This window comes from Pectinophora gossypiella, chromosome 18 (assembly GCF_024362695.1).
Source record: "Pectinophora gossypiella chromosome 18, ilPecGoss1.1, whole genome shotgun sequence".
NCBI lineage: Eukaryota > Metazoa > Arthropoda > Insecta > Lepidoptera > Gelechiidae > Pectinophora > Pectinophora gossypiella.
Genome location: NC_065421.1, coordinates 10,740,301 through 10,767,807, shown reverse-complemented (window position 1 = coordinate 10,767,807; position 27,507 = coordinate 10,740,301). Strand labels below are relative to the sequence as shown.

The following is a 27,507-nucleotide window of genomic DNA, read 5'->3' as shown; positions in this document are numbered from 1 at the left end:
AATAAGCGTGTGTGTGTGTGAACAAAGGCTAACGAGTATGTATTCAGTGGTTGTACTCACTTGTACTTCATGCCGGTGCGAGGGTGCGGCTCGGGCTTGCAGCGGTAGATGGTGGGGTCCCGCATGCAGCCGTTGGCTGACTGCATGTCGATCTTAGCGCGCACACAGCATTGCACGCCGCGCGCCGTGCCTTTTTTCATCTCCTCCCAGAGTTCTAGGTTCTGGGCTACCGCTGGAATGAGTTAGTCTACATTAGTAACACCATGGTATAAGAAAACCAGGTTTGCTCAAAAGTGACAGCTAACATTTCAAGGTAGCCTAGCTGACGTCATCCCACCCTGCGTTGCCATTTCGTAAAAAATAAATTACCCACGAAAACGAAAATCATTTAAACGTACAGTTGTCCCTATTCTTGCTGGGTGTCTTCTGCTCGCGCTCGGTCTTCATCTGGTCGGCGGGCGTGTCGTCGACGAAGGCCTTCCCCTCCTTGATGAGCTGCTCGCACATCTGCAGCATCAGCTCGAAGTACTGCGACGTGTGGGTGAACATGTCCCACTTTATCTCCAGCATCTCCACGTCTTCTAGGATCACCTAGGACCAGAAAGAGACGAGTATATTATTACTGATGCTATTTCATTAAAACTATTGAAGACTATAGAGAACCGGAGAGGAAATATGATTGGCCACCTGATACGACACGATTCATTTATAACAAACATTATAGAAGGAAAAATTGAAGGGAAGAGAGAAGGGGTAGACCTAGGATAACATTTATGAAACAAATAAAAGAGAAGGTGCAGGTCGTGTCGTATCGGGAGGTGAAGGTTTTGGCGGGAAGAAGAGAGGAATGGCGGTTACTCCACCGACAAGAGCGCAGCTCTTAAATAGAGAGAGATTTCATTAAAAATAATATAATTTAAAAAAAGCAGGATGAGATCAGCTAGTGTCAAGTAGGAGAACTTGTTCAGGTGGTGTTCATCCATAGGAGACTCCAACTTCGAAAATCCGTGTTAGATCTGTTCGGAGAACTCGTAACTTACATCGACGTGTCACGGTTTCCAATCCCGCTCGGGCTTATTCGACTTTATGACTTTGAATTCAATTTTGGACCACAAATATTCGACATCACGTGGTTTCCAGGACTTATGCTCGGTTAATGGCGATAGGCTCGTCCTCTATTACTTGGGAATTAAACATAACTGGTGAGGAACGGATGTATACTATCCTACCCCTTCGGAGATATAGGCGTGATGAAGGCGGGAAATTCAGTACCGAGAATTCCCGTGGAGCAAAACTTAATTGGAACAATGGCATTAATTATAAAAGTTAATTAATGCGCTCATGTTCATACCGGATATTTCTGTCGGCTACTATTACATAACATTTGTGACATACTACACACATTATTTAAATAAAATATTCACACTAGGCTGTGAATTAGTGTGTTACATGAAGACATGTATGACAACAGTTTCATATTTCGATTTCCATTAACAACAACTTTGAGGTTGAGGTTACCACCAAAGAGAGCCTCGCCCTCTCGAGATGACTGATCGATACTGTGATTGGTCGATTGCGGAACGCCCTTAAAAGCACAGAGGAGAGAACTTTCAGAGAGGAGAGAACTTCCGCTCTCTCCTCTCTGCTTTTAAGGGCGTTTTCGCACTACATCCGATTCGATTCCGCGAATGAAGGATAGTAGGAAATTACTTAGAAATATCGGTAGACGGATATCGGATGTAGCGACCTCTTCGGATCCGTCATTTACGGTCTCGGATTGAAGGTACAGCGAAACCACCCATAGGTTGGGTTTCCACCAAAGTGTAAAAGAGAGAACAAGAGTGGGCACGTGCGGAATCAACCAATCACAGCATCGACCAGTCATCGCGAGAGCTTGCACTCTCAAAGCTGTTGATAATGGAAATTATCATATAAAGATATGTATTTGCCTTACCAAAGGAGTTATGAGTGTATGAGAAATATAGGGGTATAGGCAAATCCCCCTTGATTTGCCTTGGCTTACCTGAAAGTCTCTAAATAGACTTCGGACTCAGGTGGGCCGAAGTACGGACAATTTGTTTAGATGGGGTTTCTCGGATGGCTCGGACTTTAAGTGCAAGAGCGGCATTGTTCGCCAAACGATGAGCGAAGGATCTGATGAGCGCTGCAGATAGCGCCATAATTGTTGCGAAGTTTTGGGCCGATACTATTTAGTGTCAAGAAGAGCTTACATGGAACAGATTAAAGAAAAGGTTAACGTCGTGTCTTATAGGGAAGTCAAGGAATTGGCCTTTGATAGACTGGAATGGAAAATGCTACACCGACAAGAGCATGCTCTTAAATTGATGATGATGACTATTTAGTTTGCCATTGACACGATAATAAGAAGGGATAGGGTATTTATTATACACTGCAACGAATGCATTACACAATTTGCTCCCGCATTATCGAGCACGCGAGTACCCAAATACCAACCTTTTCAAACTCTGCGTTCTCCTTGGCAGGGTTGGTGTCATCGAACCTCATGATCAGTTTGCCCTTGAACGCCTGCTGGTAGTACTGGTTCAACAGCGCCGCTTTAGCGTGCCCGATGTGGAGGAACCTGGAATATTACCACTGATACATTATGGTATGATATTTATTTCTTTACTTATGGTGAGGAAAATTTGGGCATCTATAGTAATGGGTTACCGGAATATCGCCTATTCTTCATGTTTATGAAGACTGATGACTCTCATCGAAGAAGCGAAAGTGGTGTGACACCAAAATTACGTAGAGGACGGAGGGGGGATTACTTTCAAAATTCACTATTTTATTATGTTTATTATTGACATCTTATCTTACCCAGAAGCCTCAGGCGGGAACCGCACAACCACTTTCCCCATCTCAGCGCCAGGCAGCTCCACAAACTTACCCTCCTGCTGCCGACCTGATGAGGCTGTCTCAGGGTTGGCAGATGGAGACCTCCTAAAAACATAATACAAATTCAAATATTTAATTGGAATAGGCTACATATATACTTATAGGCGGACGAAGGATAATAGGATTACGAAAACGGTAAATAATTCGAAGGTTGGTGGTAGGGCTGGCAGCGGAAGACCTAGAAGGGTGATGGTGCTGGTTTGTCGAGGGGCACTTTAATTTCGGCATTTAGAGTGTGTTCTGGTCACATGTCACTTAATAAATTTTACTTTTTAATGAGGAAAAAGGACTGGCCCAATTGTACATGTTGTGGGACTGTCAAGGACCTCATGCATTTCTTGGTGGAGTGTGACCGGAACAAAGAGATTAGAAGGAAATTATTCCACCAAAATCTACATGAAGGAGAGATTGGTTGCCTCTTAGAAGATCCAGGATATAAATGCTGTACTGTCCCTCTTAGGAATAACAATCCCTGAACAGCATGGTGTAGTGCTGTAATGGTGTTCTTTTATTAAGTGATGATTTGATCATCATTAAATGCTGTAAACTATGAGGCATAACCACCAAGAGTGGCTCAATCCTAAATAAAAATTAGATTAAAAATAATGGTACACCAATAAGAGCTTGGCTTTCAAATTCCTTATGATAATCATAAAAGCAATTGGGTCTTTCTGTCATAGAATGAAAGTGTCTCACCTGTTTGAGGCTTTAAATAGGTTCTCAAGAGCATCCATAGGCAACTCCTTCAATGCCTTGGCAACGGCTGGCTGAGCCTGCACCAGCTTCATCCATCTCTCTATATTGATTGATGGGTTGGACTTTGAGATCTCCTTGAACTTATTTGACACTGAAATTACATTACATTATTCAATAGATGCAGTGGTGTGGTGGAGTACTTCATACCCCTGGTTGATTTAAAGAATTCCTGTGCTTACTAGTGGGACCTTTATATTTTTAATAGTATGCCAACAAAAATAATACATAATTTTTGTTATTATAGCACTTATTCACGCTTGGGGAAAGTAACAAAGAGAAAAACTTAAATTTTGACTTAGATGGGACTAAAAATATTACTTTAAAAATATTAATTTCACTTTAGAAGGTATTACAAATAGTACAAACTTAAATATTATGATGCAACTATGTACATTCTAATGACACTAAATATAATTATTTCTTATTTTGCTATAACTATGACTTATAAGTTCGAGAATAATTCATAACTTAATATAATTAGGCTTATACATAATTATATCTTACCATACAACACACTGAAGACAGCCAAATCAGAGACAGACAAAGATTCACCAACTAAATAAGTGAGTGGGCCAAGAGTTTTGTCCAAGTACTCCACAGATTTGGGCATCTCGTCCTCCATGATTAGGCTGAAGGACAGCCAATGGTTCATCGTCACCTTCTGTAGAGGCCCAGCGGATTTGTTAAAGGCATTCTCCAGTATCCTTATCAGGTCATTGCTTGTCCCATATGGCACGGGTTTCTTAGCGTTTGGCAGCGTAACAGTGGACTCATTGCCCCACACGACCTCGATACTCTTCGACTGAGACCTATAAAGCTCCACAGCCAAAAGACCACCTGGTGAACCAAGGAAAATGCTATTTTAGGCTATACTCAAGAGCTGATGCAATATAATGAAATTTGTATGGAAGCACTACTTTTACCTAAAGGCGGGTTGGATTTAGTGCACACGATTTTCATTTTGAAGCTAACACGGGGGTTATTTGAGTTATATTTCGTGTTTATTTAAGAAAACCTGGCACTCGCCGACCGAGCACACTCGAAAGAGAAATGTCAGAGTCAGAATGACAGTAGTATTGTCACCTGTTATGTAGTGTTCTGAAACTAATCTTTCTTTCACAGCCAATGTATATAGCTGTTGGTTTAAAGAGTAGTAAATGAGCAAAGAATTCAATTATATTATTTTTTGAATGCATAGTGAATATTTTTATAATCGAGATTTATTATTTGTTACAAAAAGTCAATAATGGATTTTCTTTTACTTTCAGTTTCCGAACATTCCTCAGCAAGATATTTTATAGAGCAACTTTTATCAAATGAAAAAAACAAATAATACAAAATAAAAGCCGTTTTTTATCTTACATTACTATAACAAAATATACACATGCATTATCAAACTCTCAAAATCTAAACAATTATATTTCTTACTTTAGAAAATAATTATTTATTTTACTTAAATCTAACTTTTGAGTAGGCCTAATAAAACACCTAATAATATTGACGTATTTTTACAAAACTAAGTGAAACTATTATACCCTTTTGCGACGTATTTTTATTAAATACAATGTATAAATATTTTAGTATATGTACAATTTTCACGTTCTATACATTATAATATAAATGCCAGAAAAGTACATAGAAAACATTCACACTATTTTGTTGTTTATTGTGTGACCGACATTAGAGGCAGATTTTTTGTATTTATAAATAGACAGGAGTAAAATTACTATTAATGGTAAGTTAAAAAAATTCTATGATTCCTTTATGAACTATTTCAGTCGCTTTATAGTGTCAATTTATTACTGTTATATGGAAAAAAAATATTTTCAGATGATGCGTCAGGGTGCGTGAAATAATATTTGTTGTGGCTAAATAATCCAACTTTTTAATGAGAATGAAGCGCCAGAATGTCCGTACACTCTCTCTTGTGGTGTGCACATTTACGTATCTTCTAATTGGTGCAGCAGTCTTCGATGCTTTGGAGTCCGACACTGAAAGCAAGCGATGGGAAGTCCTATCAGGTAGTACCATATACTTAAGCAGTTTTTAATGTTAATCTCAAAAGTACATAAAGTATATCAACCTTATAATTTTTATAGATTAGTAGAACCTATACTAAAATTGCCATCTAAAAATATCAGTATAAAAAATAATCTTTTAGATATGAAGAATGGTCTAGTCCGTAAATACAACATAACTCCGGAGGACTACCACATGATAGAGATAGTAATAATCGAGAACAAACCGCACAAGGCTGGGCCACAGTGGAAATTTGCTGGGGCATTCTACTTTGCAACTGTTGTGTTGGCTATGATTGGATATGGGCACTCCACTCCGGTCACTGTGGGAGGCAAGGCATTCTGTATGGCCTACGCTATGGTGAGTTGTGTGAATAAAATTGTTTTAATTAACTCTATTTTTATTTTGATATGAATGTATATGGCAGTAGGTCTTCCTCAAAATAAATATTGTAGTTTTTCCTGTAAACAGTTAAATTACGTCATCTCTATACCATAGTGTCCATTATATGGGCAAGTGGTTGCACTGAACACAGAACAAGTACTTCCACTCATTTATTTGTCTATTTAAAAAAAAAACACATTTAAAACACCAAGATCCCATTTAAAAAGCTAATAAATATTATTAATATTTCAGGTGGGCATCCCCCTCGGCCTAGTGATGTTCCAAAGTATAGGCGAGCGTCTGAACAAGTTTGCCTCGGTGGTGATAAGGCGGGCGAAGTGTTACCTCCGCTGCAACACCACCGAGGCCACCGAAATGAACCTCATGTTCGCCACCGGAATGCTATCGTCAATTATTATTACTACGGGTGGGGTGGCGAAACATATTTTTTAATAAAATTTATAAAAATAACTCTTCATCATATTTGTAGTATTTTTTTGGTCATTCTGTGGCGTCGTAAAGTAAAATAATCGTAATAAAGTAAAATAAAAATGAAATAAATTCTACACAATGACCCTAATCAAGTATTTGCAAAGTACATAGCGCGTAAGTGTCGCAGGTATACTTTCGCGGAAGACGTGCACTTAAAGCGAATTCATCAAAATGTGTAATTGCTATTAAATCTCTTGCAGGAGCCGCGGTGTTTTCTCGCTATGAGGGCTGGAGCTACTTCGACAGTTTCTATTATTGTTTCGTTACGCTCACCACCATCGGGTTTGGTGACTATGTTGCGTTACAAGTAAGTGTTGAATGTAGCAGGTGTTTTGTGTACTTAGTATTATAAGTACCTATAGGTATCTACCAGAAAATCTTTGTCTTCTTAATATTTATAACTTTTGTGTCAATTCTACTTGTAGGTTCGTATAAACTGCTTATAATACCGAATCTCTCTATTTATTTAAGAGCTGCGCTCTTGTCAGTGGAGTATTCGCCTCCATTTTCATTACTCCATAGATAGGGCGTGTAGAACGGTGGTTGCCCCGATCGCCTTCCGTTCCCCAGTACACCGACCAATTTCTCAATCGGTGATGTTCTAGCTAGAGCCCTACCAGAGTCCATTTCCTCGGCCTCCAACCAGTACTTATACAGCTGCTTCCCGGCATCAGGGGTGCGCTTCCGCCACCTGTGGTCCCCGTAGATGGCCTACAGCTCAGCCTACTACATAATACCGAATAATACTGAATAATAATATTAAAATATTTTATTCGTCAATTACACCACCAGGAGTTGACTTGTTGGGTCAATCTAGGAAGCGATTTCTTACTTAATTTTCTTGCAGTGTTTTCTGATCCACTCGCAGTGAAGTATTGCTTTGTAGCTTTTTCTATTAATGAGGTAAATACCAGTACCAGTATCTCTTAAGGGCTGTATTGGAACATTTATAGACCTTTTATGGTGTTTATATCATATATAGTGTTTGGTTCGTAGATAATTGATATTACGTGGTTTCCAGGATTTGTGCCCGGAGGCCCCCGATAACATTGGACTTAAAAATAGCTGGCGAGGAGTGCGTGTATACCAGGCGTAATGCAATTAATTAGTAACTGTTTTCAGAATGACCAAGCGTTGACGAGCAAGCCCGGGTACGTAGCTCTCAGCTTGGTGTTCATTCTCTTCGGGCTGGCTGTGGTCGCCGCTAGTATCAACTTGCTCGTGCTGCGGTTCATGACCATGTGAGTGCTGTTCTTGACAACCATAGACACTTACACCCTAGAACACAAGATCATGCTTCAGAACTCTATTCTAATGTAGCTTGTATTGTAGGATCCGTAATTTTTTCGTGGTAGGTACCTATTATGATGATGATTATTATTGCGTATGGCAGACAAAAATAAAATATCCTGCGTGGATCATATATCCAGCTGAAGCTCTCCTAACCAAGTCTCTACCGCATCCGTCACACAATACAGCCCGGCTATACCACCTGGGAACCGGTGCAGAGGGCACTCGTTCACTATGTGAGATATGGTTTGATGATGATGATGTGACCTTTGTATTCAACTTGAGTATTCACTTTACTTATTGAACATGAGTAGTAAACCTATCTCAGACGCTGGTGGGGAGCGAAGAGTTGCAGTTCTAATCGTAGTATTATTCCTTATTCCATGGCTCAGGGTACATTAAGTTTCAGAATTTATAATGTGACACAAGGGCAGATGTGACCTGCAGATTTAGTCAAGAAAAAAATACTTGGAATTATTTAGCGTAATTTAGAATATATTGTGTTCTAAGTAAATGTGTTTTTCAGGCAAGCCGAAGAGAACGCCCGCGAGGAAGACAAAGACGGATCTCGCACGCTGCTGCCGATTGATAGTCACGCGATAATTGGCCGACAACGCTCTCACGATGACCAGGCGTCGGTGAGTGTAAATATTGCGCCAAAAAATTGGTGTATTTTTCTAATTCTATTACTGAATGAGACCCCTGAGCGCACTGAGTCCCCTGAGAGCCCTGAGCGCCCTGAGAGCTCTGAGCGCCCAGAGCGCCCTGAGGCGTCGGTGTGTGTAAATAATACCCTAAAAGAATTTTGTGGTTTTATTGTTGTGGTATCAGATCGCCCTGAGAACTGTGAGCCCCCCAAGTGCACTGCAAATCCTGATAGCATTTCCTTTCATTTACAAAAATAACTTATGACGAATATATAAAACTTCAATAGGTAACGAAGGAAAATAAATAATTCCTATTAATTCCGACAGATGTCGCTGTGCCATGTTGACGTTACAAACTTATATTTTGCGGTTCATATTCTCGTAAACGTTACCTAGACTGCAATTTCTTCTGTGTAATTCGTATTTTAATACAATTTTTGATATTGTATAATTTGTATTAGAACATAAATAATATTATCAAACTAATTATTTGTTGTTTTAGACCACTGTTTATCTATTACATTAGTTTAATCGAATTAATCTTTCAAGTAACAATTTCGTGGACGGCAAAATAACTTTGTAAAATTCTACATCGCGGTGTTAAGATTTGTGCGCAAATAATGACCCGATCGCACCTCGGAATTTTTAGTATCGCTTCTCGGCCTTTTGGCTAAGATCAAAGTGTAGTATCTGTTCTTTTCAGCTTAATATCTGAAAGTTCCCTCACTGAGGGACCAGTATATTAAACTGATTTTTGTGACCAGACGGGATGTTCGGGGCTCGCTCCACTCCCGTCGCGGGTCGGCCCGGCATTGCAGTGCCGCCGGGATCGGCCCACATAATACCTTTGACACACGTAGATCATCAGATCTAGACTAGTATAGTATTAGTCTAGTTGTATCTCCTTGCTTGCCTTACTTATTTGTATTGTAGTCGATTAAAATGTCTTCGAATTCTACAAGATAGCATGGTATATTCCAAATTTTCTGTCCCAGAACATTAATTACGTAGGTTACTTTGTAAGCACCTATTCATTAGTTTATCTTATCTGCCAGGTGTGTTCGTGCAACTGCCTGGGCAACAAGCAGTGCGAGGGCGGGGCCCTACTCGGCACTCCGGTGCCTCACCGCATTCTACGGAGCCGCCTGTCGTTAGCGCCCGATCGCCTCGAGCGCGCTTCTGTGTAAAATGATAATTCATTTATTATTACAATAGTTACTTTATTCTACAGGGGAAAAGACACAAACGTACAGCTTATTTCTAAAAGAATTATCTTCAATAAAAACAGACGTATGGATGGATGGTCTGTCTGTCTGTGACACTTATTGACTCTATTTACTCTGGTAAAATCCATCACAATACTTACATTCGCTGAAAGCGATTTATTCTAGGAATCATTTGGTATAACATAAGCTAACAATAATATTCCTAACTGGGCTAGTCAGATGCTCAGTTCGCATAATTTCATTGGTACCCTTTCTTTTTACCGAACCTGTGTATCGTATTTTTAATTTTAATATTTTTAACTAAATCTTTTAGAAATAATACGATGATCGTATATCTAATTCTAAGGTTGTTATTAATGAATCTAAGATGATTTTTGTCAAATTAGGTCAAATATTAATTTATTATGTGGATTGAAATCCAAGGTACCTATTTTATGGAGCACTAAGTGTTACCTATTTTAGTCGTAAGCAAAAAATGTTGGAGTTAAGTGAAATTTAAAATTAGGGCTGACAAGCATTTAGGGGTGTCGTAATAAGTATTGAATTTGAAGTCAGAATTTTGGGTATTTTAAACTGTGTTCATTTTCGTAATGTGCTGTAGCATTCTTCCTTATTTTATGTCTAATACGTCCCCACTATTGGCCATAGGCTACGGTTTCCACCAGTACACTAAAACGAAAAATTATGGAGATCAATGCTCCCATGGTATACTTATACTATACGCTCCAATATCTATGGAGTAATTTCGTTCCATTGTGTTATGATGATATTTTATGACGTATTAAAGTGACGTATATTTATTAGGTATTTTAGAAAAATACTTAGATGCCAAAAGAAACGAATCTTCCGTTGTTGAAAGTGCCATGTTTTTCGTGATAATTTAAGCCAAATGTATAAGATACCCTAGATAATTATAATTTAACGTACTATTGTACTTGTTCGAAAACTTTGACACTATTAACACTTACACCGAAATAAAAGACAAAGAGTCTACTTTTACTTAAGAACACTCGTTTTACCACGATCTAACGTAGAATAGAATATATTGTCAATAATTAATGTGCCACATTTTGTACCATATTATTTATAATCTTCGTGATCAGTGTCCAATAATATCTTTGTATTCTGACTTGCCATCAGCTTCGTGACGAAATAATATTTATAATCGACCTCCGTGGTCCAGTACTTGAGCTTTGGGCTCACGAGCCGGAGGTTCCCGTTGGGGATATATCACAAAAATCACTTTGTGTTCCCTGCTTTGGTTAGGACATCTAAAGGTAAGATGGTCCGTGCTTCGGAAGGCACGTTAAGGCGTACGTAGTCGTTACATGCTACCCTAGTTCACGATACGACTATGTTCAGAACTGGGTTAGTCAGAGGTGCCTACTATCCGTCGCATGATGAACTAAATACCCACTAACACACTAATGCACAGTAAATAAAGACAATATTTGTGGATTCACCTTCCATTTTTAAATATCCTATACTTAGTATACGTATGATTATAATGAGTTTTTTTTTTTTAATTAAGTTGGATTTGCTCTTGTCTCCATTCTTCCACGAGGTAAAGAAGGGGTCGACGGTGGAGCGAGCTTAACACACACACACACACAACAGTGTTATATTGAGTTGATAGCACAAACAAGTATGTGATATGATTTGGTCTCTTTTTTTGTTAGCATAATGTACTTATTCTGTTATTTTGGGTTCAATGTTATAGGTAATTATCAATTGTGTATTTGTATTTTAATACAATTATAAATGTCGTACGTGCCAAATGGATTGATGTCAAAATAAATGTTTTTATATAAAAGAAAAATGCATTTCATATTTTCCTGATGATGCATCTCGAGTTGTGCATCCCGGTTTTGCCTCGCAAGGGCCATAGATCTTTTTTGTGGAATGGATTTGTGGAACGATTATTTCATAGTTAATCCAACCGAAAGATAATATAGTTCACTGATCCAACCTACCTGCTTGATCCCACTAATAGGCAAATGCTAAGATAAACACCAAAGTCTATTCTATCTATACTTAAACTAATAAGTAAAGTAATAAGTACACAGAGTAAATTTTGACATTGATAAACTTTATAATTTTCGAGTATCTACCTACTTACTTATCTAATAAACCGTAGCGAATTATTTTCTCTTTGTGATCTAATTTGTTGTTGAGTTTGTTTTATCTAGTTAATAATTGCCTACGTGAGTCATGCCAAACATTATTTACACAGTCTGCGAACATACAGAACGTAACTGCCACGTTTCAGCAAACTTTAATTCATCAATTCCACTGCAATCAACAACAGTGTTTAGATGAAATCATCCAAGGTATTACAAGGTATTATGTGGGCCGATCCCGGCGGCACTGCAATGCCGGGCCGACCCGCGACGGGAGTGGAGCGAGCCCCGAACATCCCGTCTGGTCACAAAAATCAGTTTAATATACTGGTCCCTCAGTGAGGGAACTTTCAGATATTAAGCTGAAAAGAACAGATACTACACTTTGATCTTAGCCAAAAGGCCGAGAAGCGATACCAAAAATTCCGAGGTGCGATCGGGTCATTGTTTGCGCAGAAATCTTAACACCGCGATGTAGAATTTTACAAAGTTATTTTGCCGTCCACGAAATCGTTACTTCATTATGTAGTACACCAGTTTTGTCCCAAAATACAAAAACGTATTTAAATTTTAGTTCCATTTATAGATGGGTGGGCAATCTGGTATTTTGGGATATTTCAATTAAAAATATCAAGTAGATTACCCACTTTTCCAATGCGTACGTAGGATAAAATAATGGGTCTAAATGGGAATGTTCCCAATCCCAAATACAAGGTTGATTGCCCGTCTATATTTCGATAACATTATTTGGGTACTAATTCGTATTAAAATGACATGAAATTGTATTAAAACATGAATTATATTGTAAATATTGCTTTATGATAACTTTTAACGATTGTAGGAGCCGCAAAATATAAGTTTGTAACGCTACCACGGCGCAGCGACATCTATTGGATATTTTAGAAACTAAATTCAAATTTTGTTCAAATTAGTTATATTTGTTGTTGATTGGTCTGAGTATTTTAGGCAACTACTTTTTAAAGATAAAATATGGTTTTCAAGGAAATATGAAATTAGTAACGAAACGACAATGTTATCTCGAGGCACTGACCTATCCCTCATTATTCTAAATTAGTTTACAAGGGATTTGAGTCTATAAATTGCTCCTTTTACCTTTTATGTGTCATTTACCAAAATGTATTGGACAAAGCAATGGCTTTGCCTTGTGATTTTATCCGTTACTTTCAAATGTGCTGTAGGTTTCTGGTTTCCTTCACATTTAGAGACGGGAATAAGTGCTGTGAAGAAAGCATCGAGATGTAAGTACCTATATGTGTTATTTTATTATTGTTTATACATAAATCATGCCTATACTTACCAATTAGTTATTCTTGAGACCTATCTATTGCCTGATCAATCAGAGATAGTCCTGGGTTTCGATTCCCGGTTCCGCTTTCTGCATGGTGATACCAGCTTATTGGTTATACCTAAGCCTTGTGCAGACGAGACATCACCATAGGATACTTTTAAAAATATCCGTTAAAACAGATTATTTACAACGGCATCGAAGAGCGCATATTACCTTAGTCTGTAGGATCAAAGAGGGATTTTCTAGGCTACGTTCTTCAAAAAATATACCTGGCCTTGTTCAGTGTTGCCTTCGTTTACCCTTCTAATTTCATGGACAACAGACATAAGCAACTTTTATCTTGGTTTTTGGGTATAAATGATGACCCTTTTTATTAGTACACTCCAGCACAATACATCTTCCACCCATTATTATTCTGATCAAAATAATGCGAACCAATATACTTAGGCAGCAGTAGAAAAAAAGGTAGGTAATATGTACAGTCATGAGCAATATAATGTACCCACTTTAGGACTCTGTCGCACTAACATATTTGACATTTAGTGAGACTTACAGTTCAACTTGTCAAAAAAGTTAATGTGACATGGTACCAAAGTGTATACATATTAATGCTCGTGACCGTACAATACAATACAAATACACTTTATTGCACTAAAATAAAAAGAAATAATTACAAAAAGTATCTTGACCGTACTATCTATCTGATCCAGAAGTCAAGCAACAATAATTTTTATATTGCCTCTGTCATTACATTATATTTTTGAACAATTAATTGCCTAATTATGTACCTTGAGCAATGGGAAAATAGATAATAATTATCACGTTAAAGCTGAACACTGCCATCTATATTTTCTTTCAGGGAACATTCCATGGCTAAACATCGGCATACAATGTAACGGCTGTCCACCAAAGAGTTGCGAGGATGATGAGGCCGTCATACATGGATACTGCTGTGGGTGCGCGTATTCTGGCGGTAAGTGTTCTGATAGAAATATGACGCAAGGTACCTGTATCAAAAGTTGCTAATAAGTGTTCGACACATTGGCGGCGCGAGGGTTGCTACGGTACCGGGCGCCGTCCGTCCTAGTAGGGGCGCCAAAATCAACCAAGACAGGACCACTCTGAACAGCAGGCTCGGATCTAGAGGGGAGCAACTAGATTGGGCACAATCCTGGACATCGTGGAAGTTTCTGGAGGCGCCAATAGCTATTATACTTTTGGAAAAATTATACTAGTTTCACGTAGCGCATTTAAATATCTGATGCCTACTATTTATCCTATTTATAATCGTGCATGTAAGATTGATATAGTAAGGGAACATAACGAGCTCCGTGGTGGTCCAGTGGTTGAGCGTTGGGCTCACGATCCGGAGGTCCCGGGTTCGAATCCCGGTAGGGACATATCACAAAAATCACTTTGCGATCTCTAGTTCGGTTAAGACATTAAAGGCTGATCACCTGATTGTCTGAAAGTAAGACGATCCGTGCTTCCGAAGGCACGTTAAGCCGTTGGTCTCGGTTACTACTTACTGATGTATGTACGTAGTCGTTACATGAGCCATGTCAGGGGCCTTTGGCGGCTCAATAGTAACCCTGACACCAGGGTTGTTGGTATTCCATCTTACCACCCACACGATAGAAGAAGTCATGATCAATATCATGTACCCACTTTAGAACCCTGTCGCACTTTCACATTTATTGAGACTGCGGTTTAATTTGTCAAAAAAGTTAATGTGACATGGCTTCAACGTGTATACTCGTGTAATTAGTCGTTACATGGCTCATGTAACGACTACTTACATGGCTCATGTAACGACTACTTACATGGCTCATGTAACGACTACTTACATGGCTTATGTAACGACTACTTACACCATGGTACATGTAACGGGGTAAGCAGAAACTAAAAACCAGATAAATTGTGTTTCTTAATGTTGCTCATGACTGTACAACAGGCATTCATCAGTCGTTTACAACTGCCTGCCTGCTAAATAACATTTCTCTTCTCCAGACCGACTTCCAGTGATGTGTCCTCAGTTCCTTCAGTGTCCACTTAACCTGCAAGGACTCTGTCACGACTACGAGTATATGATGCGATGCTGTTGTTAACTGGAAAGAAGTGGGTCGGAACAACTAGCCGTGTCAAATGGTAAAGGGGTCGTTCTTCTTTTTTATCGACAATGATCTGTCCTTCGCTCTGCTATAACATAGCATGTTTTAGAATTTTATTTAATCTTTCCATTGTCCAAAAATATAGTTATCTTATTATACTTAAAATACTAGCGAAATACTAATCGGTTCCTCGATTAGTGATTAACGTAGCTTGGTTGTTTTTCACAAAATTCTGTGACAGAGTGGTAAATCGAAATGCTGTCTCCGATGAAAAGGGCCACTCTGTCACAATATATTTTGCAATGCGCCTGCAAGGAACAGTATATTACCAAGATAAAGAGAAACACTAAATACTCCTCTACAGACACATCTCTATATGATGTTTTTTAAATATTTATTGCCGTTATAATGAAAGATGTTAAATCCGATATAACGAGAAAATGACTTCTTATTGTGGATAAAAAAGAAGAATGAACCAAAGGCGTTTTCGCACACCCGATCCCGTGAATGACGGATAGTAGAAAATGAATGACTTTCCAAGTTACGTTCCTCAAAAACAATAAAGATGGCGTTGTACTTCTTATTTCTTCATTCTTGCTGAACCATTGTAACTTAAAATTGATTTAATAATAATCATTTATTTCGGACTTATCCACATTGACTACATCCATATTTGTTAGTAAAATTGCAAGCTTACAAACTAGTGTTAGTAACATACAAATATATTAAAATGGCAAATCCGGATGGACTCCCCGACGCTGGCGGCCAATCATACGACTGCGTGCAGCCGAATCCGGCGAGCCAGCATCGGAGAGTCCCACCGGTCAGCTAGCGCGCGCAGGATGGTGTGTAGTGATTTGCCTTCTTGGAATGGATACGCTGTGATGGCAGTTTTGACGTTTGTCCCCCTCTCATGTTAATCGCTGCTTGCTCAGGGACGGCGGCAAAGGCGAGAGCGGGCGGAGGTGCGGAGCGCGGGGCCACCGATCATTCACTCACTCGGCCAGCCGTCATCGTCTCGTACATTCTTTCGGATCAGCTGTGCGCGTCGGAATAGATAACCTTAACTAAGTAATAAATAATTGATTTGTGTTTGTAAACTGGGTTTTCAAGTTTCGTATAAAACCTTCGCAAATAGCTGTATTTTATTATGTCAAAACAACCATTATAGCGTGGCGATTGTTTAGGATAACGTCCTTATCTGAATTAAAATACATAACTAGTTCTTACCGCGTTTAAAGTAGGGATATGAGACTCCTGATATTTCGACACTGTTGCAAGTGCCATGATCACGGGATGACTGATGAGACGCGGTAAGAACCCGTTATTATGTGTTTTAATTAGAGTAAAATAAAACATCCTTATATTAGCATACTGTTTTAATTTCTAAGAAACCCTCAATACATAATAACAGTGGGTTAGCGGATTGATTTAAGTAAACTTAACTCTGACATAATAGTACAAAAATAATGACATACGTGAGTAAGATATAGAGCGACAATAGTTGTGTATACAGGGCCGGCGGAGGTCGCGCGCATTCCTTACCAAATTCTCTCTTAATACTTTAAAGTAAAAATATGGATCAAAATAACTTAACCGCGAAATTATGTCTACAGCCACACCCCACACCGGCCCTTCACAATTTAAAACTATCACAATATTACTGTGACACTGATACTTGAATGTCTTTTAATTAATACTATGTTCCCGCTGGATTGTAATCGATGGCTACATACTATAATATTATCTGGCTAAATTATCTAAGGCCAATCAGCTATATCTACAATTTTGTGTTAAACATTGCATTTATCAAGTAATAGTAGTAACAGAGGATCGAATCTGTGCGGGACGGACCACGAAGCCGGTCCGGTATCGCATCATTTTGATCGTGTGGAGCGCCGCATATTATTACCCGGAGCGGTACCGGACAAGTTAGATCGTGTGGATGGCGCACCGCACCGAAAATCGAAATCAGTCCAGTCGCTATTCTACTTTCGTACGCACATGTAGTGATGTCTGTTTTTATAGAATTTAGCTCATTCTTTTATGTTTTCTTTCCATTTAACGTGGTATAGGTGTCGAAGGAAGAAAGGTAGCTGCAAATAATGCAATTTTAGCTCGTTTTGGATAAGGGAGGCGAGTTCACATACCGCTAGCTCGGACACGACTGGAGAGTTGGGGGTGCCCGGGTTTGCACTGACGCGGAGATGGGCGGAGAAGAGCGGAGATGTGCGGATTTGACCAATCACGGCGTTCGAGAGAGCGAAAAACGAAGACGCTCTGTCACTCTCTCCCTCACGGTGATTGGTCGATTCCTGCAAATCTCCGCTCCTCTACGCCCAGCTCCGCGTCAATGGAAACGCAGCCTTACCGAGTTGTTGGTGCGGTCCGCACAGGTTCGATCGTCTATTCGTACTTTAAGATCTAACACAAAATTTTCCATACAGCACAACCCCAGAACGCTATAGTTACATAGATACATACCGAATAATATAAACACCCAGTGCATACGTAGATTTATAATTAGTACCTCAAAGTGATCAGAAATTAAAATTTAACATAAGCTGGAATAAAAACAAAAATTAGCCTACATTTCAATAATGGACAGCTTCCGAGAGGATAAAAATTCAACTTACGTTAACTTTACAGCTATCATCACGGCCCGAGTATGATACAAGGCTCGAGTTACGCTACACCATACAAAATACCAGTGGATATCCTCACATACAATTACCTAGTTCAGTGACCTGCATCGTTTGGAAACAGCACAAAATTAACCTACAATATTCATTATATATAAACATGTATTGTATAAACATACACAGATCCACCGGGTCGGTAGCGGTGGCCGGCGTGGCGACGGTGGTTCCTCGCGGACTATTCTATCTCGTACTTGTATCTTGAAACTGTAGACATGTATTAATAGTTTGTGGTAATTGCATTTTAGTTGCGGGTGTGGCCGGCGCCTGCGTCTCCCACTTCACATGCGTATTGCCGCCAGCCTGGAATAAAACAATATTATTATTCATTGTTTTAAGTTTATGCGGTTATTATCATAATTAAAACACATAATAACGGGTTCGGGTTCGGGGTTCATCCCGTGATGGCATGATCATGATGATCATGGCACTTGCAACAGTGTCGAAATATCGGGAGTCTCATATCCTTATTTCAAACGCGGTAAGAACCCGTTATTATGTGTATTAATTATAATATTATTATTAATTAACGGCCTGCGTAGACCAGTGGTTTGAACGTTGGGCTCACGATCCGGAGATCCCGGGTTCCAATCCCGGTGGGGACATATCACAAAAGTAAGCTGATCCGTGCTTCGGAAGGCACGTTCAGCTCTTGGTCCCGGTTAATACTTACTGATTTAAGTATGTAGTCGTTACATGAGCCATGTCTGGGGCCTTTGGCGGCTCAATAGTAACCCTGACACCAGGGTTGATGGGGTTGGTAATCCACCTCACAACTTTACACAGATTGGTAGTCTATTAGTCAATGCTTGTAAAACGTAAATTTTACATGTGGCACAATATTGACTGGTATCTATGTGCAACTCACCGTTGGGCTGGCATTCAGCAGCAAGAGGACTTGCCGGTGTCGATGGGGCGTCCCTGGTCGATCTTGACGGCCTGGCCGGGCGGCGCGGCGCCGGCCGAGGGCGGGCCCACGCGCGCCTTGATCTCCGCCGCCATGGTCATGAACGCTTGCTCCACGTTCGTGGAGTTCTTCGCCGACGTCTCCAGGAACGGGATGCCTAGTTGCTCCGCGTATTGCTGCAGGAGAGAGATTAATTTATAACACAACATAGTATCATGCCTGTATCCCCGAAGGTACATAGCATACAGGGTGTTGGTGACATCGTAACGAAAACTTTGAGGGATTATTCAGACCATGATTCTCTGTTGATATCAAGTGGAATTTTCTGTCGCAAAAGTATGGAACTGAAAATAAGATACCTACTTGTATGGCTACCTGTATGTACTTGTACGGGGTGTAAGTGACATCGTAACGAATACTGACAGGGATGATTCAGGCCATGATTCTGAGTTGATGTGAAGTTGAAGTGCTGTCAACTTAATTCTGTCTGGTTTACTGACCATTATAAAATTTTGGGAGGGCATTTTTCAAGTCCCTTTCCTTTTCGACGGCTAAGAGAATGACAGGTATAACTTAAAATGGTGTGTAAGGGAATCAGCACCATTATGTATCCAAATTCATACAATAAATGATTTGATTTTCAATTCTACGACACGATTATTATCGTTAGCACGCGCGTCACACATGCATCTATAAAGTATCACTCTAGCTGTGCTAAGAGTCACAAGTCAACATTATGAACGTCGAACTGATTACAAAGTGGGTTTTAAGGTCACTCAGACAAGTGAAATGGAAATTAATTGCGTTAAACTATTAGTGTTTTAGGGCTAACCGCAAACATTCTTATTATTACTTTCAAACACTATTAGGAAAGTATTTAAGAAATAATTAAAAGGTAGCAAGTTGTGTCGATGACTTTGGAATCGATGATTATCAGCTATATAGTTATAGTGAAAACCACTTACGCCTTTTTGAAAAATCACGTTCTATGTGATTTTTGAGGAACGTCTCAAAATGAAGGAAAGAGAACCATATTGAAGACTATAGAAAACTGGAGAGGAAATATGATTGGCCACCTGATACGACACGATTCATTTATAACAAACATTATAGAAGGAAAAATTGAAGGGAAGAGAGGAAGGGGTAGACCTAGGATAACATTTATGAAACAAACTAAAGAGAAGGTGCAGGTCGTGTCGTATCGGTAGGTGAAGGTTTTGGCGGGAAGAAGAGAGGAATGGCGATTACTCCACCGACAAGAGCGCAGCTCTTAAATAGAGAGAGAGAGAGAGAGTAGCCTCAAAACTCCCTCATTATCATATAGGTACTATTAAACAGTATGACCGTTCAATAATTACTGTAATTACCGTACAATTTGCTTCTATGCTGTTCTGGGAGCAAATAAAAAACATAGAACACGTTCAGCTGCTTGTCTTCCCGGGAATGTCGTAAAAACCGACAGAGGGATTGCGCCCTCTAACATGATGGACTAATGTTATGGGCGATAGGCTGATCCCTTATCACCATAAGGTTCACCATATCCAGCTTACGACATCGTATCAACAGTGGCTGCAAGTTGTCTTTCATTATTTGTGGCTCTGCCCACCCCATTTGGGATTACGGGCGTGAGTTTATGTATGTATGTATGTACCGTACAATAAGTGATTAGAAATAGAAGCCAGTCTAACTAACATGTTCCAAAATCTATCTCATTTTAGTTTTCGACTCATTTTAGAATTTTATTTAATGAATTGAGTAACAGTGAGTACGACGTTTGATTGCTTTTATTGATGACGTCACAAGACAGGATTTCCATACAAACTCCAAAGAAAACTTTTCTTTTGACGTTTCGTAAAAAGTATCTCATTTGACTAGTTGTCAAGTAGCCTATAGTCTCAATCTGCAGTAAGAATTAGTGTAAATAATTAAGTTTATTTATGATTATAACATCCCAAACTAATCCTTTTCCGTGTCTTTTCCGTTAATTTTATATCCATATCCATGAGTATATATATATATATATATATATATCGTGTATGTATATATCGTGAGTATATCCATGTTTCCCTAACTTTGGTGATTGGCTAAATGCGAAGGCTAATCCATTCAAGAGAAAGAAATAAATAAAAAAAGTAAGAATTAGATCTGTCAAAGTAGGTACATAAACTACTGTTGTGACATTTATTAGCATAGTGATGTATCAGCTGAGATTAGGTCGATCGATTCTCTTCTATCTAAACAGTACTTACGTTGGCTGTGGTGTAGTCGACGACCTTCTTAGTGGTGAGGTCGCACTTATTGCCGACGAGCAATTTGTTCACGTTGTCGCACGCGTAGCGGTCGATCTCCTCCAGCCACTGCTTCACGTTGCTGAACGAGTCCTGGAAAGATAATAAAAAAATATATTATAAAGAGTGAAGACGCAGTATACATAACATATGGTCACGACTATATCCCAATTGGGGTTGTCAGAGGTACATCCATCGCAAGATGAAGTAAGTACCCACACCTCACCGAGCTTTCTGTTAGACCAACGTGATAGGTGGTGAGCTGTATCGCCGTCTATAATGGTCGAGTCAACTGTGTTAGTGAAAACTGTAGGTACCTACTTAAGATAAATTAATAACTCCATTAAGTCCGGGTTTGAACCGGAGCTCTCCGACTATGAAGCAAGCTGGTGTACCACAGTGACTATTCAGAATTATTTACAGTATTATTCTTAACTATTAATGTACTTATCTCGAGCTCCTCCGTGCTTCGGAAGGCACGTTAAGCCGTTGGTCCCGGCTGCATTAGCAGTCGTTAATAACCATCAATCCGCACTGGGCCCGCGTGATGGTTTAAGGCCCGATCTCCCTATCCATCTATAGGGAAGGTCCGTGCCCCAGCAGTGGGGAAGTTAGGTAATGGGCTAATGATGATGATGATTAATCTACCTCCTCATGTCCATACGAATTTTTCGATCTATATCGTCATTATCTCGACGGTGCTTGCGTTATCTATCCGAAACATCGGGATTCCCTAACCACGAGTAAGTGTTAAAAAAACCTTTATGAAATGAGTTATAGTTAAAGTTAAAGGGTAAGCAGAGACTATGGATTTAACACTTAATAAGTCACGACGAATTTATTACAAACATTATGAAAGGGACAAAAGACAGAAGGAAAGAGAGGAAGGGGAAGACCAAGAAGAGCTTTTAAGTTGAATAAATTGAAGAGAAGGCGAATGTCGTGTCTTATAAAGAAGTCAAAGAATTGGCCTTGGGTAGACAAGAATGGAGTACGCTAAACCGATAACAGCATAGTCCTTACGGTAATGATGATTGCTGCTTCTACTGCAAACGCATCAGTCATAGGTACCTTAATAAGCTTAATCATTGTCTCAAGTATAAAATGAGTCACCTAAACTATTTGAATAAGTAGTAAATGACCGATACGCAACATTTGTATTAAAGATTGATTAAATCAGTATGTTGTAAATGATAAAAAAATGACACATAGATAACCAGATAGCTGCCGTGACCAAAATTTCATTCATCAAAAAAATTTGAAACAAACTTAAATAAATATCCAAGCTAAAGACGAAGAAAGAAATGATAAACATATCCAATGTCAAGTTTTAAGTAAAAAAGTAAAAGTTAATGAAACTGAACACCACAGTACACGTAAATGAGGCGAAGAGGCGTGTAAATGTGCAGTACATTACAGCAGAGCTTTCAGAACATGCTGGCAGGTTGCCAATGTTAAGGGGTACTTGCACAGTTTGTAAACAAAGCCCAGGTTAGTGGGGCAAACTAGCCTGGTTTTGATTAAGTAGCTTTCGATTTTGGACAGAGAGGTAATCAACCTATCTGGTCAGACAGCCACATGTAACCGGAATACTAGGTTCAAGATAAATTATGAAATTATTAATAAATACAGACAGATCTAGAAAGTAACGAAAAACATTTATTTTTTTTCTATTTAACTTATTTATGAATTTCAATCAAGAAATCCGTAATAATAAGTGCGACATTTTGTCACGTTTTTCTATGATGTCACAGTGTGCTTTACCATACAAATTCCATAGGAATTTCGTGTTTTGAAGTTTAGTAAAAAGTAACTGATTTGACTAGTTGGAAACTAGCACTATTACTAATCATAGTAATCTATCATCAGACAGATTACTAGTTCGGGAGTCGTAAGTTGGACAGGCCAAAACGTTTTTTTTAAACAATTGAAGGAATTTGATGAATAACATCATAGAATCTGGAGTACAATTGATGCTACAAGGCAGATTGCTATAATTGTGTGAAGGTCAGTCTTGCAAGTCTTTGTTGATCTGCCCTCTAGGTCAATATAAATGAAACAGTACCATTATGATTATTGTTATTCGTATAAATAGATACACAAAAGAAATCATTGTGTGGAAATTAGTTATCTATTCAGCTGCTTTATGCATTTATCATACTGATAATTTAGTTAAACTAAAATCAATACTATTTGTTATCTCACTTTTCTAATGATTTTGAAATTGTTAACAACAAAATTCCAGGATGATACCAAATGATTTTAAATGGTCATTTAGGTACTTTAGAATTCAAATGAACGAAAAGGAAGGAAATACAAAGGGTGTATTTTTTTTGGGCACATGACAATGGCATCTGGTTGGGTAGGGTGGCTTTTTATATTTTTTTTTTGTTCTTGGTAACAAAGCAAGGTTTGTTACAACAGACAATATGCTGCAAAATTTTGAAAGCAATTACCTAATACAGTAATTGATTGTCTATTCTTGTTAACTAAGCATTTTAACTGTCCTTTGTTGATTTTTGAACTGACAGTATTTAATTTGTCACAGCCACTAAGTATTGTCTCAATATATGGATTTAGTAAAGGAGATCATCGGATTTCGGCCCAGAAGTCAAAGTGCCGGCCAAAAAATAATTTTGCTATATTCCGTTAGACCTTATCCGTCTGAGTATTTATTACTATGGCACCAAAGCTGTAGGGTCAATATCTTCGGTTTTATTCGAATTAAAAGAACTGTATTTTTCATACATTTTTGGTGAAAATGTAAAGTGCCGGCCAAGTAACAATAATGGTATATATCCTTAGAACTTATCCATCTGAGCATTTATTACTATGGCACCAAAGCCGTAGCGTCAATATTTCTGTTTTTATTCGAATTAAAAAGTAAACTTGTTTTTTCATACATTTTGGTGAAAATGTAAAGTGCCGGCCAAGAAACAATATTGGTATATCCCGTTAAAACTTATCCCTTTGACCATTTATTATTATGGCACCAAACGTCTATGACCATTATTTTGGCTTTTATTGGACTTTACGTTTTAGTTTCTAAGTGAAAAGTGCCGGTCAGCAAAAACACATGTCAAAACTATCGAGAAGATACCTGTAAACATTATTCACTATGACAATAAACGTGTATGACCATTAGTTTGGCTGTTGTTGGATTTTTAAAATCTCGATTCTTGATTTATTTTGTTATAAAATAAAATATGACAGGCGCGTTATTTAAAGGATCGTGAGAATGTTTATTACTATGACATTAAACGTCTATGACCACTATTTTGAACTCAATTAGATTTCTCAAAAATCTGGAGTTTTCATAGATACCTACACTTTGGCGAAAAAAGTTTTATCTGGCGATAATGCAGGTAAAGGCGTAATATCGTGGTCGTCTTTGGACACATTTTTATTAATCAAAAATAGGTTTTCGTTTGACCACTATCTCACCTGATGGTGATAGACGCTTTAGAAGCTTATTTTTTTTTTTAAGAAAAGTGAGTTACGATGCTATGTCGGCCGAGTAGCACCAGGACATTGTGATCGGCATACATACAAAGTACAACTGCCCGACTCCTGTCTTCCCTAACAGCTACTTCAGACGTCATGCCAAAATACGTGTTTCGTCACTAGATAGCAAGCTTATCTTTGGAGGGTGGTAACCATCTACGGTCAAGATGAATCAATACCATAATTCGACCTAAACTTAGGCCGTAACGTTGAGTCGAATGCAATAACTACAGCCAACGTCATATCTAAAATCAGATAGTATTAATATAGAAGTTCACCTAACAACACACAAAACAAAAACACAAAGTATTTATCTGACTAATAACTAGTCATAGGGAAAGCTCTGCTTATTGTCATTGTTAAAATGTATATAAAAAGTTTTTTTTAAAAAAGCCAAAGTCGATATTTGGTAATATAGTAAAAAAATACGTTTCAAGTCGTTTACCAAAAGATTTGACTTATTTTATTTCGCTGGCTGACATTTTCCCATTTGAACCAAAACGGAAAGAGAGACGAATAAAAGTCAAAATAATGGTCAAAAATGTTTTGCGCCAGATTATTAAATGTTCTAAAGGTCCTTTGTAATCCGCCGTACCGCAAGTTTTGCCTAAAGCACTTTATTTTTAAACAAAACAAAAAATAAATCAAGATTTTTAAAATACAATAAAAGGTAAACTAATGGTCATACACGTTTGGCGCTATAGAAAAAAATGTTAACAGGCATCTACTCAATACTCTCAACATGGTATTTTTGGTGGTCGGCACTTTTCACATTTGAACTAAAACGTAAATTCCAATAAAAGTCAAAATAATGGTAATAGATATTTGGTGTCATATTAAAAAATATTGAGAAGCAACTATTAGACAGATTTGACGTATTTAATTCGATGGCCGGCATTTTAACATATTAACCAAAACGGAAAGTCCAATAAACGTCAAAATAATGGTTATAGAAGTCTGGCGCCATACTAATAAATGTTCTAACGGTTCTTTGTAATACGCCTGCATCCCTTTTATTCCCAACGGACATAATATTTTTTTTACAAAATGTATGAAAAATCGAGATTTTTAAAATCCAATTAAAGCCAAACTAATGGTCATACACGTTTGGTTTCATAGTAAAAAATGTTCACAGCAATGTACTCGAAAGGTTCGACACATTTTTTTTCTCTGGCCGGCACTTTCGAATTTGGGCCGGCCAAAGTATGGAGAGCCGATGATCTCCTTTATATTTTAATAGCCTGTTCAATAATAAAACCAAGAATGAAAATACTTTCAAGGAATTAAAAAAAGTAAGGAAGAAAGATAGAAAGATTTTTTTTAATCAGTATTGGCTCCTTTCTCTATAAATCAAAGTTACTACTTTTCTCTCTTGCTTTAATATAGTTTAATGTTAATGAGTATGCTTCTTAATTGTTTTTTGTTGACATTAATGATGTTAAACAAGAGGTAATTAGTTAAATTACATTGAATTTGTTATTTCTGTTTGTGACTAAATGCTGAGACTAATTATAAATCCATTCATGTACTAATATACAATATGCTAGCTAAGTGGACTATGATTTATGTAAAAAAACATAAATACCTACTTTTATAAGGAGTACCCTTGTAATCATGATTTATTTTATAATTGTAATCATAGTTTCTCACCTGGTCTGTGCAGTCGTAAACAATGATAATTCCGTGCGCTCCTCTGTAGTATGATGACGTGATTGTCCTAAACCGTTCCTGTCCTGCCGTGTCCCATATCTGTAGCTTTATTGTCTTGCCGTCTAATTCTACAGTCCTAATTTTAAAGTCCACTCCAATAGTACTGATGTAGCTCTCTGTGTAAGTATCGTCGGCAAATCTGAGCAGCAGACATGACTTGCCCACTCCGGAGTCACCAATCAGGAGTAGCTTGAATAAATAGTCGCTGAAAATAACAAAATGCTCATTCATAAACAAGAAAAACCATTGTGAACTCTAACATCGAGACGCAATCACGTATCAAACTAAACATATGACTCAGTAAACTACAGATAACCGCGAGGACTGATCAAAGGAGGCGTATCTTTGTCTGTTCACTTCCATAAACAAAGAAAACACCACGTTACCGAGTATAGCATATACAAAAATCAATGTTTTTCAACTCGGAACGAGGAAGTGACCAATGTGATACAACCAAACGATCATAAATACGCCATTCACGATCCGTACGATTACGTTTTTACGTAGACTTTGATGGTATATACCACGAATACACAATGAGTCACCAGATGCACATTTTATCAAATTAATACCACTCGATCTGCCGTGAACTCAAATGCACAAATATTTTAGGTCGCAAGGTAAAAATCGAAAGTTACAACAATGAATTTGCGAAAAAAGAATGAAATTGTTGCCCATCCTTGTTTCCAGACATGATAGAAACGAAAAGATACTCACTATTCTGGATTCATTTTTGTACTATGTTTGTATTATTTCCCAAATTATGAAGCTGAGAAATATGTAGAAAATAGTTTAGTCCTTTGTTTCGAAGCACTAAACAGCAAAAAAAATTAAAATTATACGTAGAATAATGGCCGCCGACACTGAAACACCCACACTGACGTAAGTCAGTCGACAGGAGTGCCACTTGGCAAAAACTAAAGTGCGTTCAATATAACGACGCCTTAAACAATAACGTTACTTTTAACCGCAGTAAAAAAACCAATTTGGTAGTTTTTGAAGAAGTTACGGTAGAGATGGTAGACATTTATAATTATGTTCCATACCAATATAAAACCATAAAACAAAGATAAAGATTTTTGTGTACAAGCAAAAAATACTTTACATACTATCAGGCGGGTTA

The 27,507-nt window shown here is 38.3% G+C and overlaps 4 protein-coding genes, 1 long non-coding RNA gene and 2 other non-coding genes across 14 annotated transcripts in view; 3 read left to right on the top strand and 4 right to left on the bottom strand.

The window, feature by feature from the left end:
• The window catches only part of LOC126375192 (bifunctional glutamate/proline--tRNA ligase), a 56,921-nt gene extending 52,192 nt beyond the window's left edge, over positions 1 to 4,729 (bottom strand). For all 8 annotated transcript variants that reach the window (XM_050022063.1, XM_050022065.1, XM_050022066.1 and 5 more), the window contains exons 1-7: positions 4,602 to 4,729; positions 4,183 to 4,515; positions 3,619 to 3,769; positions 2,845 to 2,967; positions 2,476 to 2,602; positions 399 to 591; positions 61 to 232 (exon numbers count right to left, since the gene is read on the bottom strand). In XM_050022063.1, the coding sequence (XP_049878020.1) occupies positions 61 to 232; positions 399 to 591; positions 2,476 to 2,602; positions 2,845 to 2,967; positions 3,619 to 3,769; positions 4,183 to 4,515; positions 4,602 to 4,638 (1,136 nt within the window). In that variant the 5' untranslated portion in view covers positions 4,639 to 4,729. The remainder of the gene's footprint in view (positions 1 to 60; positions 233 to 398; positions 592 to 2,475; positions 2,603 to 2,844; positions 2,968 to 3,618; positions 3,770 to 4,182; positions 4,516 to 4,601) is intronic.
• A 454-nt stretch (positions 4,730 to 5,183) lies between these two features.
• LOC126375222 (uncharacterized) lies at positions 5,184 to 6,045 on the bottom strand. Its single transcript, XR_007567544.1, has 2 exons — positions 5,924 to 6,045; positions 5,184 to 5,669 (listed from the first exon to the last, which is right to left on the bottom strand). It is a non-coding gene; the product is annotated as an uncharacterized LOC126375222 (long non-coding RNA).
• On the top strand, positions 5,566 to 11,491 carry LOC126375214 (potassium channel subfamily K member 9). Its single transcript, XM_050022111.1, has 7 exons — positions 5,566 to 5,699; positions 5,840 to 6,057; positions 6,334 to 6,508; positions 6,774 to 6,880; positions 7,696 to 7,814; positions 8,390 to 8,501; positions 9,566 to 11,491. The coding sequence occupies exons 1-7, from the start codon at positions 5,567 to 5,569 to the stop codon at positions 9,695 to 9,697; spliced, it is 996 nt and encodes a 331-aa protein (XP_049878068.1). The 5' UTR covers position 5,566; the 3' UTR covers positions 9,698 to 11,491.
• Positions 9,161 to 9,353, top strand: LOC126375371 (U2 spliceosomal RNA). The gene has a single exon (XR_007567576.1). It is a non-coding gene; the product is annotated as a U2 spliceosomal RNA (small nuclear RNA).
• Positions 11,492 to 12,078: 587 nt separating the features above from the next.
• On the bottom strand, positions 12,079 to 12,271 carry LOC126375370 (U2 spliceosomal RNA). Its single transcript, XR_007567575.1, has one exon. It is a non-coding gene; the product is annotated as a U2 spliceosomal RNA (small nuclear RNA).
• A 720-nt stretch (positions 12,272 to 12,991) lies between these two features.
• On the top strand, positions 12,992 to 15,295 carry LOC126375094 (uncharacterized). Its single transcript, XM_050021937.1, has 3 exons — positions 12,992 to 13,115; positions 14,025 to 14,138; positions 15,176 to 15,295. The coding sequence occupies exons 1-3, from the start codon at positions 12,992 to 12,994 to the stop codon at positions 15,271 to 15,273; spliced, it is 336 nt and encodes a 111-aa protein (XP_049877894.1). The 3' UTR covers positions 15,274 to 15,295.
• Positions 15,296 to 16,637: 1,342 nt separating this feature from the next.
• On the bottom strand, positions 16,638 to 27,288 carry LOC126375220 (ras-related protein Rab-1A). The gene is made up of 5 exons (XM_050022118.1): positions 27,102 to 27,288; positions 26,325 to 26,589; positions 21,132 to 21,263; positions 18,844 to 19,058; positions 16,638 to 18,278 (listed from the first exon to the last, which is right to left on the bottom strand). The coding sequence occupies exons 1-4, from the start codon at positions 27,113 to 27,115 to the stop codon at positions 18,858 to 18,860; spliced, it is 612 nt and encodes a 203-aa protein (XP_049878075.1). The 5' UTR covers positions 27,116 to 27,288; the 3' UTR covers positions 16,638 to 18,278; positions 18,844 to 18,857.
• Positions 27,289 to 27,507: the final 219 nt, after the last annotated feature.

Coding starts and splice junctions, on each gene's coding strand:
- LOC126375214 (XM_050022111.1), top strand. CDS start 5,567: ATGAGAATGAAGCGCCAGAATGTCCGTACACTCTCTCTTGTGGTGTGC. Junction 6,058..6,333: donor TCTGTATGGCCTACGCTATG/GTGAGTTGTGTG, acceptor TTAATATTTCAG/GTGGGCATCCCCCTCGGCCT. Junction 6,881..7,695: donor GTGACTATGTTGCGTTACAA/GTAAGTGTTGAA, acceptor AACTGTTTTCAG/AATGACCAAGCGTTGACGAG.
- LOC126375220 (XM_050022118.1), bottom strand. Junction 21,264..26,324: donor TTTACGACTGCACAGACCAG/GTGAGAAACTAT, acceptor TTATCTTTCCAG/GACTCGTTCAGCAACGTGAA. Junction 19,059..21,131: donor TCGACTACACCACAGCCAAC/GTAAGTACTGTT, acceptor TCTCTCCTGCAG/CAATACGCGGAGCAACTAGG.
- LOC126375094 (XM_050021937.1), top strand. CDS start 12,992: ATGTATTGGACAAAGCAATGGCTTTGCCTTGTGATTTTATCCGTTACT. Junction 13,116..14,024: donor TGTGAAGAAAGCATCGAGAT/GTAAGTACCTAT, acceptor ATTTTCTTTCAG/GGAACATTCCATGGCTAAAC. Junction 14,139..15,175: donor TGGGTGCGCGTATTCTGGCG/GTAAGTGTTCTG, acceptor TCTCTTCTCCAG/ACCGACTTCCAGTGATGTGT.